Below are 12,710 nucleotides of genomic sequence, written 5' to 3' on the forward strand. Positions count from 1 at the left end.
TCTGACCTGGCGACACCGAAGGAACAGCAAGATATTTCCAAGTCACGATAGCGAGAGGCTTGGAGAAGAATTTGCAGCATGGAATGGTGTGCCCATGTATCTGCTGCCTTTGATCTTCTAGATGGTGGTGGCCATGGGCTTGCAAGGTGCTGTCTAAGGATCTTCGATGAGTTGCTGCAGTGCATCTTGTAGATGGTACACACTGCTGCTGCTGAGCATCGGGGGTGGAGCGTGCAGATGTGGTGCCAATCAAGTGGGCAGTCCATGTGCTGTGGGTAGACCCATAGTACCCTTGTCTCTTATCAGAGATGGTCATTGTCTGGCCCAAATGGTACTGAGCGCGATTCAAAATGTAAACAAAACCAGGTCGGGGGGTGGAAAATGTAATTAAAATAAGGGCAGCGTTGATGCACTGACAGGAGAGCAGATGATTATCTGAATGCCGATAGATAGATTCGAAAAGGAAGGGGGAGGTGCAACTGGGTGTCCTTGTACACCAGTCACCGAAAGCAAGCATGCACATACGGAGATAACACGGTGTGACGCTGGAGGGACACAGCAGGCCAAGCAGCATCCGAGGAGCAGGAAAGCTGACGTTTCGGGCCTAGATCCTTCTTGAGAAACGTCAGTTTCCCTGTTCCTCTGGTGTTGCTTGGCCTGCTGTGCTCATCCAGCTCCGCACCTTGCTGTCTCAGGTTCTCCAGCATCGGCAGTTCCTACTGTCTCATGCACATACAGATGGTGGTGAACAAGGTGAATGATATACTGGCCTTCAGAGTGAGAGGATTCGATTACAGGAGCAGGGATGTCTTGTTGCATTTAGACAGGGCCTTGGTGAGACTACACCTGGAATACTGGGTGTAGTTTTGGTCTCCGTATCTGAGGAAGGACATTCTTGCTGTTGAGGGAGGACAGCCAAGGTTTCCCAGACTGATTCCTGATATGGCAGGACTAATGTAAGAAGAGAGACTGGATCAGTTAGAACTTATTGGCTGGGAGTTTAGAAGGAGGGGGTAATCAGAGAAACCACTAACAGTCTAACAGGACTAAACATGGTAAATGCAGGAAGGATATTCCCGAGATAGGGAGGGGGTGTAGGGGGCTGGAGGGGGTGACAGAGATAGGGAGGGGGTGTAGGGAGCTGGAGGGGTTGACAGAGATAGGGAGGGGGTGTAGGGGGCTGGAGGGGTTGACAGAGATAGGGAGGGGGAGTAGGGGATGGAGGGGGTGACAGAGATAGGGAGGGGGTGTAGGGGGCTGGAGGGGGTGACAGAGATGGGGGGGGTGTAGGGGCTGGAGGGGTGACAGAGATAGGCAGGGGGTGTAGGGGGCTGGAGGGGGTGACAGAGATAGGGAGGGGGTGTAGGGGGCTGGAGGAGGTGACAGAGATAGGGAGGGGGTGTAGGGGGTTGGAGGGGGTGTAGGGGGTGACAGAGATAGGGAGGGTGTGTAGGGGGTGACAGAGCTAGGGAGGGGGTGTAGGGGGTTGGAGGGGGTGTAGGGGGTGACAGAGATAGGGAGGGGGTGTAGGGGGTTGGAGGGGGTGACAGAGATAGGGAGGGGAGGGAGGGGGTGTAGGGGCTGGAGGAGGGTGACAGAGATAGGAGGGGGTGTAGGGGGTGACAGAGATAGGGAGGGGGTTTAGGGGGCTGGAGGAGGTGACAGAGATAGGGAGGGGGTGTAGGGGCTGGAGGGGGTGACAGAGATAGGGAGGGGGTGTAGGGGGTGACAGAGATAGGGACGGGGTGTAGGGGGCTGGAGGGGGTGACAGAGATAGGGAGGGGGTGTATGGGATGGAGGAGGTGGTAGAGATGGGGGGGTGTATGGGATGGAGGAGGTGGCAGAGATAGGGAGGGGGTATATGGAATGGAGGAGGTGACAGAGATAGGGAGGGGGTGTACGGGGTGGAGGAAGTGGCAGAGATAGGGTGGGGGTGTTTGGGATGGAGGAGGTGACAGACATAGGGAGGGGGTGTACCGGATGGAGGAGGTGGTAGAGATAGGGAGGGGGTGTAGGGGGCTGGAGGAGGTGACAGAGACAGGAGTGAATGGAGGTGTGGCGATGAATTCTGGAATTCAGTCTGGGTTGAGGTGTTTGAGCTATGGAGTTGAGGCTGGCATTGACCCACCTGAATGTCTCGATGGAGCAGCTGTTTAGTGAGTTTCTTCAGTGAGACTGCCTCCCTCTCAGGGAAGCCGGCCTTGCGGTTTAGGAGTGGGATCTTCGAGGTGTCACGGGTCAGGGACTGCGGGTGGAAGTAGTTTAGTGCCTTGAAGTCATTGTGGACAGCATGACCAATCACAATCTTCCCACACAGGAGCTTTAATATCTGCAGAAATCCAATGTAGAGACCCGTCAACACAGTGAGCCACACTCGCCACATCACAGCAACAAGGTACGGGTCTTAGAGCGAGTGCAGCGCTAACAGGAGGGTAACAGCCTTGGGGTGGGGGTGGGGAACTGAATGGCCTCCTGTTCCTGCATGACAGGCTCGAGGCCAGGGGCTGAATGGCCTCCTGCTATTCCTAACAGGCTCGAGAAGGGGGGTGCTGAATGGCCTCCTTTTCCTATGTAATAGCCTTGGGTCGGCAGGGATAGGGGGACTGAATGGCCTCCTGCTCTTCTTAAGAGGCTCGAGGAGGGGGGCTGAATGGCCTCCTTTTCCTATGTAATAGCCTTGGGTAGCAGGGGGTGGGGGAACTGAATAGCCTCCTGCTATTCCGAACAGGCTTGACGTGGTGGGGAGGGGGGGGGCTGAATGGCCTCCTGCTATTCCTAACAGGCTCGGGGGGGGGGGGTGCTGAATGGCCTCGTGCTATTCCTAACAGGCTTGGGGAGGGGGGGGGGGCTGAATGGCCTCCTGCTATTCCTAACAGGCTCGGGGGGGAGGGGGGGGCTGAATGGCCTCCTGCTATTCCTAACAGGCTCGGGGGGGGCGGGCTGAATGGCCTCCTGCTATTCCTAACAGGCTCGGGGAGGGGGGGCTGAATGGCTTCCTGCTATTCCTAACAGGCTCGGGGGGAGGGGGCACTGAATGGCCTCCTGCTATTCCTAACAGGCTCGGGGGGGGGGCTGAATGGCCTCCTGCTATTCCTAACAGGCTCGGGGGGGGCGGGCTGAATGGCCTCCTGCTATTCCTAACAGGCTCGGGGAGGGGGGGCTGAATGGCCTCCTGCTATTCCTAACAGGCTCGGGGGGAGGGGGCACTGAATGGCCTCCTGCTATTCCTAACAGGCTCGGGGGGGGTGCTGAATGGCCTCCTGCTATTCCTAACAGGCTCGGGGGGAGGGGGGCGCTGAATGGCCTCCTGCTATTCCTAACAGGCTTGGGGGGGGGCGCTGAATGGCCACCTGCTATTCCTAACAGGCTCGGGGGGGAGGGGGGCGCTGAATGGCCTCCTGCTATTCCTAACAGGTTCGGGGGGAGGGGGGCGCTGAATGGCCTCCTGCTATTCCTAACAGGCTCGGGGGGGGGGAGCTGAACGGCCTCCTCCAGTGCCAGCCCCCCTCTCTGAATGAGCCTGAACATTTCCCACGCCGCCCCCCGCCCGTCCCATACCCTTGGTGTTTCACCTCTTTCTGTGCCAGTTTGAAGGGCGTGGCGTTCCTCATGTGGTGCCACCGGATGCCGCTCCAGCGGGTCCGGTAATCGGTGATGGGGTTGGGGGGCAGGATGTACTTGTCGTAGACCAGCTCTCCGTCGTAACCCACCAGGCTACAGCGGGCCAGCTCGCTCCTCTTGCCCCCCTGACCAGTGCCCACCATCTCGCAGTCGAGGGCCAAGCACTTGTAAGGCTTGTGGGGTCCCCGGGGCGGGGGCGGAGCGAGGGCGGGCCTGGCAGCGTGCTGGGACTGGTGTCGGGGTCTGGGGCGGCCGCGCCGGCCAGGGGGAGGCAGTCCGCTCTGACACTCGGCCAGGAGCTGGTCCTTCTCCGAGGGGGCTGCACCCCGGCCGACGGGCTGGCTAGCCCCCTGGCTCCCTTTACCCGTCCTCTCTGCCTTCCCGTTGGGGATGCCGGGGGGCCTCGGAGTCTGGTGGGTGGAGGGAGGGGGCCGGCCCCCCGAGCCCCGTTTCTTGTTCAGGTAGCCCCTGCTCTCCAGGTAGGCCCGTCTCTTCAGGAACCGCTTATGTTTGAGGCTGGGCTGAGCCGCTACGGAAGGCTGCACTGGTGAGAAGTCCAGGTTCAGGATGCAGTCCGACATGGTGCAGGCTGACAGAGGGAGCAGAGGCTGGAGACCCCTCCCCTGGGGGCAATCTCTCCGGTGGTACCAGCCAGCCGGACCCTTCTTCCCCAGGGTCAGCGATCTACAGCCCCTGGATGCCCAACATTCAGGGGCCAGAGACAACAACTGGGAGATCTGCAGGGAAAAACAAAAACACCATCAGAGGACGGCATGGAAGAGGCCCTTCGGCCCACCAAGGCTATGCTGACCAATCCCCACTTTCCAGCGCAAGGCCCCCAAGCCTTGAGCTTCCTTGATGTTCAGAATCATGGGATTGCAGAAATACTAGAGTGCGGAAAGAGGCCATTTGGCCCGACCGGTCCACGCTGACACTCCAAAGAGGAGCCCATCCAGACCCAGCCATCCCCGATTCTATCCCTGCAATTGTGCAGTTACCCTGGCTAACCGGCCCTAACCCCCACATCCCTGAACACTACGGGACAATTTAGCACGGCCAATCCACCCTAACCCGCACATCCCTGGGCACTACGGGACAATTTAGCACGGCCAATCCCACCCTAACCCGCACATCCCTGGGCACTACAGGACAATTTAGCATGGCCAATCCACCCTAACCCGCACATCCCTGGGCACTACGTGACAATTTAGCACGGCCAACCCACCCTAACCTGCACATCCCTGGGCACTATGGGACAATTTAGCACGGCCAATCCACCCTAACCCGCACATCCCTGGGCACTACGGGACAATTTAGCACGGCCAGTCCCACCCTAACCCGCACATCCCTGGGCACTACGGGACAATTTAGCACGGCCAGTCCCACCCTAACCTGCACATCCCTGGGCACTACAGGACAATTTAGCACGGCCAATCCACCCTAACCCGCACATCCCTGGCACTACAGGACAATTTAGCACAGCCAATCCACCCTAACCCGCACATCCCTGGGCACTATGGGACAATTTAGCACGGCCAATCCACCCTAACCCACACATCCCTGGGCACTACGGGACAATTTAACACGGCCAACCCACCCTAACCCGCACATCCCTGGCACTACAGGACAATTTAGCACAGCCAATCCACCCTAACCCGCACATCCCTGGCACTACAGGACAATTTAGCACGGCCAATCCACCCTAACCCGCACATCTTTAGACTGTGGGAGAGAACCGGAGCACCCGGAGGAAACCCACGCAGGCACGGGGGGTGAACGTAGAAACAATTCCACACAGACAGTGCTTACCCACGTACTGTTTGAAATGTTTTTGGGTTTCCTGTGGGCGAGGGAAGGCTTTCTCATGTCCCCTCTAAACCTCCTGCCCTTAGCCTGAAATTTACAGCCCTCTCCTGCTGATATATTTCCCTTTAGCAAAGGGGTTGAGAGATTGGGGGACAAAGGCAGGTCTAAGGAGTCAGGCCACAGATCAGCTATGATCACACTGGATAGGAGATTGGGGATGAATGCCCTGCTCCTGTTCCTATGTTACTGACCCTTCAACTAAAGAGCATGTCTGCTTCCTATACACATCCATGCTCTGCACACTCTCATCCATCTCAGTCAGCCTTCTCTGACCCTCTCCACTCTCTCGTCATAGACAACCGCTCCATCCCACACAACACAATCTCCTGAATCTCCTCTGCACCCTGCTCCAATGCGATCGCAGCCTCAGAGGTTACAAACATCTGCAAACAAGCTGGCCAGGGCAAACAGGAAGGCAGGGAGAGGGCGAAACAAGTGAGCAGGGGGTGGGAGATACTCAGCAGGTCTGACTGCATCTGTTTGGGTTGGGAGGGGGATGTGTATGAGACGGAGAGAGAGAAAGAGCGTGCGAGACAGAGAAAGAGACAGCGAGAGTCGAACAGAGTCGATGTTTCATGTTCAATAAGACTCCTGTTCAGAATGGTCACTGGGCCTGAAACATTAATCTGTTTCTCTCTCCCACAGATACTGTCAGACTGGCTGAGCTTCTCCAGCTGTCTCTATCTCTGTTTCAGATTTCCGGCACCTGCAGTATTTCGACTTTATTGAGCTGAGGGAATGATCTCATTGAGATCTTTAAAAATCTATAAAAAAGGTTCGATTGGGTGGGTATAAATAAGATGTTTCCACTTAAATGGGGGGCTGGGGAAGGTTGGAAGTTATGAAGATAAGGAAATTTTTTTTTCCCTTTATTCATTTACAGGAAGAGGACATCGCTGGCCAAGAAACATTTATTGCCCCATCCCTAATTGCCCAGAGGGCAGTTCTGAGACAACCACATTGCTGTGGGTTTGGAGTCACATGTAGGCCAGCCCAGGGAAGGATGGCATTTTCCTTCCCTAAAGGGCATTAGTCAACCAGATGGGATTTTCCCCAACAGTCGACACTGGTCGTCATTAGATTCTTAATTCCAGATGTTTTTGTTGATTTAAAATTCCACCATCTGCCGTGGCGGGATTCGAACTCAGGCCCCCAGAATGTTACCCAGATCGCTGGACTGCTAATCCAGAGACAATACCATTGCCTGCCCTATATAAGGTTTGATTTGATGAGTGCAGCTCCAACTGAAGTTTATAAACATCATGGAGGACACGGATAGGGTGAATAGCCAAGGCATTTTCCTGAGGCTAGGGGGACTAACACTGTCACGGGGAGCCGGAACAATTGCAGTATTTAGTAGGCACTGGACGGGCGTATGAATAGAAAGGGTTTAAGAGGGAAGTAGGTGAAATGCTGGCAAACAGGACTCGGTCCGACTGGGATGAGTGGCTCAGAAGACTTGGACAGAAGGCTGCACGGCTGTATGACTAAGCTTGTCACTATCCTGGGCAAACCAGCCCACTCGACTGGCACCACATCCACTTCCTCCAACACCAACGCTCAGAGGCAGCTGTGCGTGCCATCTACGAGATCCACTGCAGAAAATCAAACCAACTCAGATAGCACCTTCCAAATCCTTGACCATTCCCTCCTAGAAGCACAACAGCAGCAGGTACATGGGAGCGCCGTCCCCTGCCCAACAGCCCCTCCAAGCCATTCACAATCCCCGCCAGGAAGTATATCGGCTGTTCCTTTCAGGGTTGCTGGGTCAAAGTCCAGGAACTCCCTCCCCGATTGCACTGCAGCGGTTCAAGAAGGTAGCTCCTCACCACCTTCTCAAGGGACAACTGAAAGTGGGGGTAATAAATGTTGGTCCAGCCAACGACACCCATACCCCTGCTCCATCAGCTGATCACTAATCCCATCGTCACTTCTCTGCAGTTTTCAAATATCCCTCGATATGTCAAGTAATCAATCTCTCTCTATCACTGACACACTCGGTCACTGACCTTCTGGGGTCGAGGATTTCAACCCAGCCCCCAATGTCCCTAATCCTGGGAGCGTGATCCTTCGTCCGGGAACATCTCACCCCACCCCTCAAAGGCCAGGGGATCAAGCTGATCAGTGATACACCCAAAACGGGAATGAAAGGGAAATCAACATTAAGAGAACGGGTGGAATGGGGAGGGACCTGCTCCCATGGGAAGTGGAGGCAGGATGGGGATGCACTCCAGGGTGGGTGTGGGGGAGAACGGGGAGGGGCCTTAATCCCAGATTCTAGAGGGACTCATTCCCACGGGGAACTTGCTCCCAAGGGAGAGGGAAACAGGAGGCCCAATCTGAGGGGAAGTGGGGCAGAACGAGGAACTCAAGCCCAGATCCCAGGGGGATTCGCACCTGTGGAGGAGGAGGACGGGGGGGGGGGGGGGGGGGGGGGGGGGGATCTCAATCCCAGGGGGATTCGCACCTGTGGAGGAGGAGGAGGACGGGGGGTGGGGAATCTCAATCCCAGGGGGGTTCGTTCCTGTGGAGGAGGAGGACGGGGGGGGGGCGATCTCAATCCCAGGGGGGTTCGCTCCTGTGGAGGAGGAGGACAGGGGACTCAATCCCAGGGGGATTCGCTCCTGTGGAGGGGGGGGGGGGACTCAATCCCAGGGGGTTCACTCCATTGGAGGAGGAGGACAGGGGACTCAATCCCAGGGGGGTTCACTCCATTGGAGGAGGAGGACGGGGGACTCGCCGGTTAGAGGCCTCGTTGAGTTCTGTGCGTTGTCCACCTGTACCAGGGCTCTGAGCCCTGAGGTGATGATCTAGCTGTAGAGCTGATAAATCGACCGGGGAGTATGGCTGCATGCCAGTCGAGAGTCCTATCCCACACGTGAGTCGGGGGTGTGGCGGGGGTGGAGAGAAAACTCAAGAGGGGTAAGAGTAGATTCAGAAAAAGAAAATCACTCAGGCCAACCTACACGGAGCCCCAGCTGCCGTACGCAGGCGGCCATGCAGTTGCACATGGAGCAGCAGAGCGGTCTGAAGCCAGCCACTGGACAGTCAGTGGGACATCACAGGGAGGGAGGTCATTGTGACAGAGCGGCTGGGTATCGCCCAGTCAGTGCACAGGGTCAACACGGCCTCAGGGCGTGTGTGTGGGGGGGGGGGGGGGGGGCGTGTGTGCGGGGCGGGCTGTGTGTGTGTGTGGGGGGTGCGCGTGTGGGAGGGGTGTGTGTGTGTGGGGGGGGAGGTGTGTATGTGGGGGGGGGTGTGCGTGTGTGGGGGGTGTGTGCGTGTGTGGGGGGTGTGCGCGTGCGTGTGGGGGGGGTGTGCGCGGGGGGGGTGTGCGTGGGGGGGGTGTGTGCGTGGGGGGGGTGTGCGTGGGGGGGCTGTGTGCGTGGGTGGGCTGTGTGGGGGTGTGTGCGCGTGTGGGGGGAATGTGTGGGTGTGAGGGGTGTGTGTATGGGGGTGTGTGTGGGGTGGGGTATGCATGTGTCGGTGGGTGTGTGTGTGTGTGTGTGTGTGTGTGTGTATGTATATATGTGTGGGGGGGTGTGTGTGTGCGCATGTGTGGGCGGTATGTGTGGGGGGGTGTGTGTGGGGGGGAGTGTGTGGGGGGGGAGTGTGTGGGGGGGGAGTGTGTGGGGGGGGAGTGTGTGGGGGGGGGAGTGTGTGGGGGGGGGGAGTGTGTGTGTGGGGGAATGTGTGGGGCGGGGAATGTGTGGGGCGGGATGTGTGGGGGGGGGGTGTGTGTGGGGGGGGGTGTGTGGGGGGGAGTGTGTGGGGGGGGAGTGTGTGTGGGGGGGGGAGTGTGTGTGGGGGGGGGAGTGTGTGTGTGGGGGGGAGTGTGTGTGTGGGGGAATGTGTGGGGCGGGGAATGTGTGGGGCGGGATGTGTGGGGGGGGAGTGTGTGGGGGGGGGAGTGTGTGGGGGGGGGAGTGTGTGGGGGGGGAGTGTGTGGGGGGGGAGTGTGTGGGGGGGGAGTGTGTGGGGGTGTGTGTGCGTGTGGGGGGAATGTGTGGGTGTGAGGGGTGTGTGTATGTGGGGTGTGTGTGTGGGTGTGTGTGTGGGGGGCTGAGTGCGTGTGGGGGGAGTGTGTGGGGGGGGGGAAGTGTGTGGGGGGGGAGTAATTGGGGAGGAGTAATTGGGGAGGAGTAATTGGGGGGAGTGTGGGGGGGTATGTGTGTGGGGAGGGGGAGTGTGTGGGGGGGGAGTAATTGGGGAGGAGTAATTGGGGGGAGTGTGGGGGGGGTATGTGTGTGGGGGGGTATGTGTATGGGGGGGGTGTGCGTGGGTGTGTGGGTGTGTGGGGCGTGGGTGTGTGCGGGGGCGGTCGTGTGTGTGGGGGCGGACGTGTGCGCCGGGGGGGGCGTGTTTGCGGGTGGGGCGTGGGTGTGTGCGGGGGGGGTGTGTGTGTGGGGGGAATGCGTGTGTGGGGGGTGTGCGCGGGGGGGTGTGTGCGGGGGTGGGCTTGTGTGCGGGGGAGGGCCTGTGTGCGGGGGAGGGCCTGTGTGCGGGGGAGGGCCTGTGTGCGGGGGCGCGTGTGCGCGCGTGGGGGGGGGGGCGTGTGTGTGGGGGGGGGAGTTTGTGTGGGGGGGAGTGTGTGGGGGGGGGAGTCTGTGTGTGGGGGGGAGTGTGTGTGTGGGGGGGTGTGTGTGTGGGGGGGAGGGAGTGCGTGTGGGAGGGAGAGTGCGGGGGGGAGTAATTGGGGGGAGTAATTGAAGGGGAGTGTGTGTGGGGGGAATGTGTGTGGGTGTGTGTGTGTGTCGGGGGGATGTGTGCGCTGGGGCGTGCGTGTGTGCCGGAGGGTGCGTGTGGGGAGTGTGTGTGTGCGCGGGGGGGGGGGAGCGTGTGTCGGGGGGGGGGGGAGTGTGTGGGGAGGGGGAGTGTGTGGGGGAGTAATTGAGTTGAATGTGTGTGGGGGGGGCGTGTGTGAGGGGGGAGAGTGTGTGTGTTGGGGGGAGTGTGTGTGGGGGGGAGTGTGTGTGTGGGGGAGTGTGTGTGTGGGGGGGGGCTAGTGAGTGTGTGGGGGGTGTTTGTTGGGGGGGGCCGTGTGTGTGGGAGGGGCGTGTATGGGGGGGGCTAGTGTGTGTGTGGGGGGGGGCTAGTGTGTGTGTGGGGAGTGCGTGTGTGGGGGGGGCGTGTGTGGGGGGGGAGAGTGTGTGTGTGGGGGTGTGTGTGTGTGGGGGGGGGCTAGTGTGTGTGTGGGGGGAGGAGTGTGTGTGTGTGGGGGGGTGTGTGTGTGTGTGGGGGGGAGTGTGTGTGTGTGGGGGGGAGTGTGTGTGTGTGGGGGGGCTAGTGTGTGTGGGGGGGGGAGTGTGTGTGTGGGGAGTGCGTGTGTGTGGGGGGGGGCGTGTGTGGGGGGGGAGAGTGTGTGTGTGGGGGGGTGTGTGTGTGTGGGGGGGGCTAGTGTTTGTGTGGGGGGGGAGTGTGTGTGTGTGGGGGGGGAGTGTGGGTGTGTGGGGGGGGAGTGTGTGTGTGGGGGTGTGTGTGTGTGCGGGGGGGAGTGCGTGTGTGTGGGGGGGGCGTGTGTGGGGGGGGCGTGTGTGGGGGGGGAGAGTGTGTGTGTGGGTGTGTGTGTGTGGGGGGGGGCTAGTGTGTATGTGGGGGGGCAGTGTGTGTGTGTGGGGGGGGGAGAGTGTGTGTGTGGGGGGGGCTAGTGTGTGTGTGTGGGGGGGGGGAGTGTGAGTGGGGGGGGGAGTGTGAGTGGGGGGGGGGAGTGTGTGTGTGGGGGCGTGTGCGTGTGGGGGGGTGTGTGTGTGTGGGGGAGGGCGTGTGTGGGGGAGGGCGTGTGTGGGGGAGGGCGTGTGTGTGTGGGTGTGTGTGTGTGTGGGTGGGGCTAGTGTGTGTGTGGGGGGGGGAGTGTGTGTGTGGGGGGGGGAGTGTGTGTGGGGGGGGGGGAGTGTGTGTGGGGGGGAGTGTGTGTGTGGGGAGTGTGTGTGTGGGGGGGAGTGTGTGGGGGGGAGTGTGTGGGGGGGAGTGTGTGGGGGGGGTGTGTGTGGGGGGGGAGTGTGTGGGGGGGGAGGGTGTGGGGGGGAGTGTGTGTGTGTGTGGGGGAGTGTGTGTGGGGGAGTGCGTGTGTGGGGGGGGCGAGTGTGTGTGTGGGGGGGCAGTGTGTGTGTGGGGGGAAGTGTGTGGGGGGGGGGAGTGTGTGTGTGTGGGGGGGGAGTGTGTGTGTGGGGGGGGGAGTGTGTGTGTGGGGGGGGGGAGTGTGTGTGGGGGGGGGGAGTGTGTGTGGGGGGGGAGTGTGTGTGGGGGGGGGGAGTGTGTGTGGGGGGGGAGTGTGTGTGGGGGGGGAGTGTGTGTGGGGGGGGAGTGTGTGTGGGGGGGGGGAAGTGTGTGTGTGGGGGAGTGTGTGTGGTGGGGGGGAGTGTGTGTGGTGGGGGGGAGTGTGAGTGAGTGGGGGGGGAGTGTGTGTGAGGGGGTGTGTGTGTGAGGGGGGAGAGTGTGTGAGGGGGGAGAGTGTGTGGTGGGGGGAGTGTGTGTGGGGGGGGGGGAGTGTGTGTGTGTGTGCGGGGGAGTGTGTGTGGGGGGGGAGAGCGTGTGTGTGGGGGGGTGTGTGTGGGGGTGGAGTGTGTGTGTGTGGGGGGGAGTGTGTGTGGGGGGGGGAGTGTGTGTGAGGGGGTGTGTGTGTGTGAGGGGGGGAGTGTGTGGGGGGGGGAGTGTGTGGGGGGGGGAGTGTGTGGGGGGGGGAGTGTGTGGGGGGGGAGTGTGTGGGGGGGGGAGAGTGTGTGTGAGGGGGTGTGTGTGTGTGGGGGGGGAGTGTGTGTGGGGGGGAGAATGTGTGGGGGGGGAGAGTGTGTGGGGGGGGGAGAGTGTGTGGGGGGGGGAGAGTGTGTGTGTGTGAGGGTGTGTGTGTGTGAGGGGGGAGAGTGTGTGGGGGGGAGTGTGTGGGGGGGGAGTGTGTGGGGGGGGAGTGTGTGTGTGTGTGTGTGGGGGGGGAGTGTGTGTGTGGGGGGAGCGTGAGGGGGGGGGAGCGTGGAGGGGGGAGCGTGGGGGGGGAGTGTGCGTGGGGGGGGAGTGTGGGGGGGGGGGGAGTGTGGGGGGGGGAGTGTGTGTGTGGGGGGGAGTGTGTGTGGGGGGGGTGTGTGTGGGGGGGGTGTGTGTGGGGGGGGTGTGTGTGGGGGGGAGTGTGTGTGGGGGGGTGTGTGTGTGGGGGGGAGTGTGTGTGGGGGGGGTGTGTGTGTGGGGGGGGGGAAGTGTGTGTGTGAGGGTGTGTGTGTGTGAGGGGGGAG

At 60.7% G+C, this 12,710-nt stretch overlaps 1 protein-coding gene across 1 annotated transcript; it reads right to left on the bottom strand.

Annotated features, from left to right (window-relative positions):
* Positions 1 to 691: 691 nt before the first annotated feature.
* Positions 692 to 4,353, bottom strand: LOC125449769 (interferon-stimulated 20 kDa exonuclease-like 2). The gene is made up of 3 exons (XM_059644354.1): positions 3,573 to 4,353; positions 2,129 to 2,329; positions 692 to 951 (listed from the first exon to the last, which is right to left on the bottom strand). The coding sequence occupies exons 1-3, from the start codon at positions 4,200 to 4,202 to the stop codon at positions 841 to 843; spliced, it is 942 nt and encodes a 313-aa protein (XP_059500337.1). The 5' UTR covers positions 4,203 to 4,353; the 3' UTR covers positions 692 to 840.
* Between the last annotated feature and the right edge of the window lie 8,357 nt (positions 4,354 to 12,710).

This window comes from Stegostoma tigrinum, unplaced genomic scaffold, assembly GCF_030684315.1.
Source record: "Stegostoma tigrinum isolate sSteTig4 unplaced genomic scaffold, sSteTig4.hap1 scaffold_747, whole genome shotgun sequence".
NCBI lineage: Eukaryota > Metazoa > Chordata > Chondrichthyes > Orectolobiformes > Stegostomatidae > Stegostoma > Stegostoma tigrinum.

Bases quoted from the DNA above. Each gene is read 5' to 3' on its own strand.
- LOC125449769 (XM_059644354.1), bottom strand. From the start codon at position 4,202: ATGTCGGACTGCATCCTGAACCTGGACTTCTCACCAGTGCAGCCTTCC. The intron at 2,330-3,572 runs GTGAAACACCAA...GGATTTCTGCAG, and splicing joins TCAAACTGGCACAGAAAGAG to ATATTAAAGCTCCTGTGTGG. The intron at 952-2,128 runs GTGGGTCAATGC...TTCTTACATTAG, and splicing joins TGCTCCATCGAGACATTCAG to TCCTGCCATATCAGGAATCA.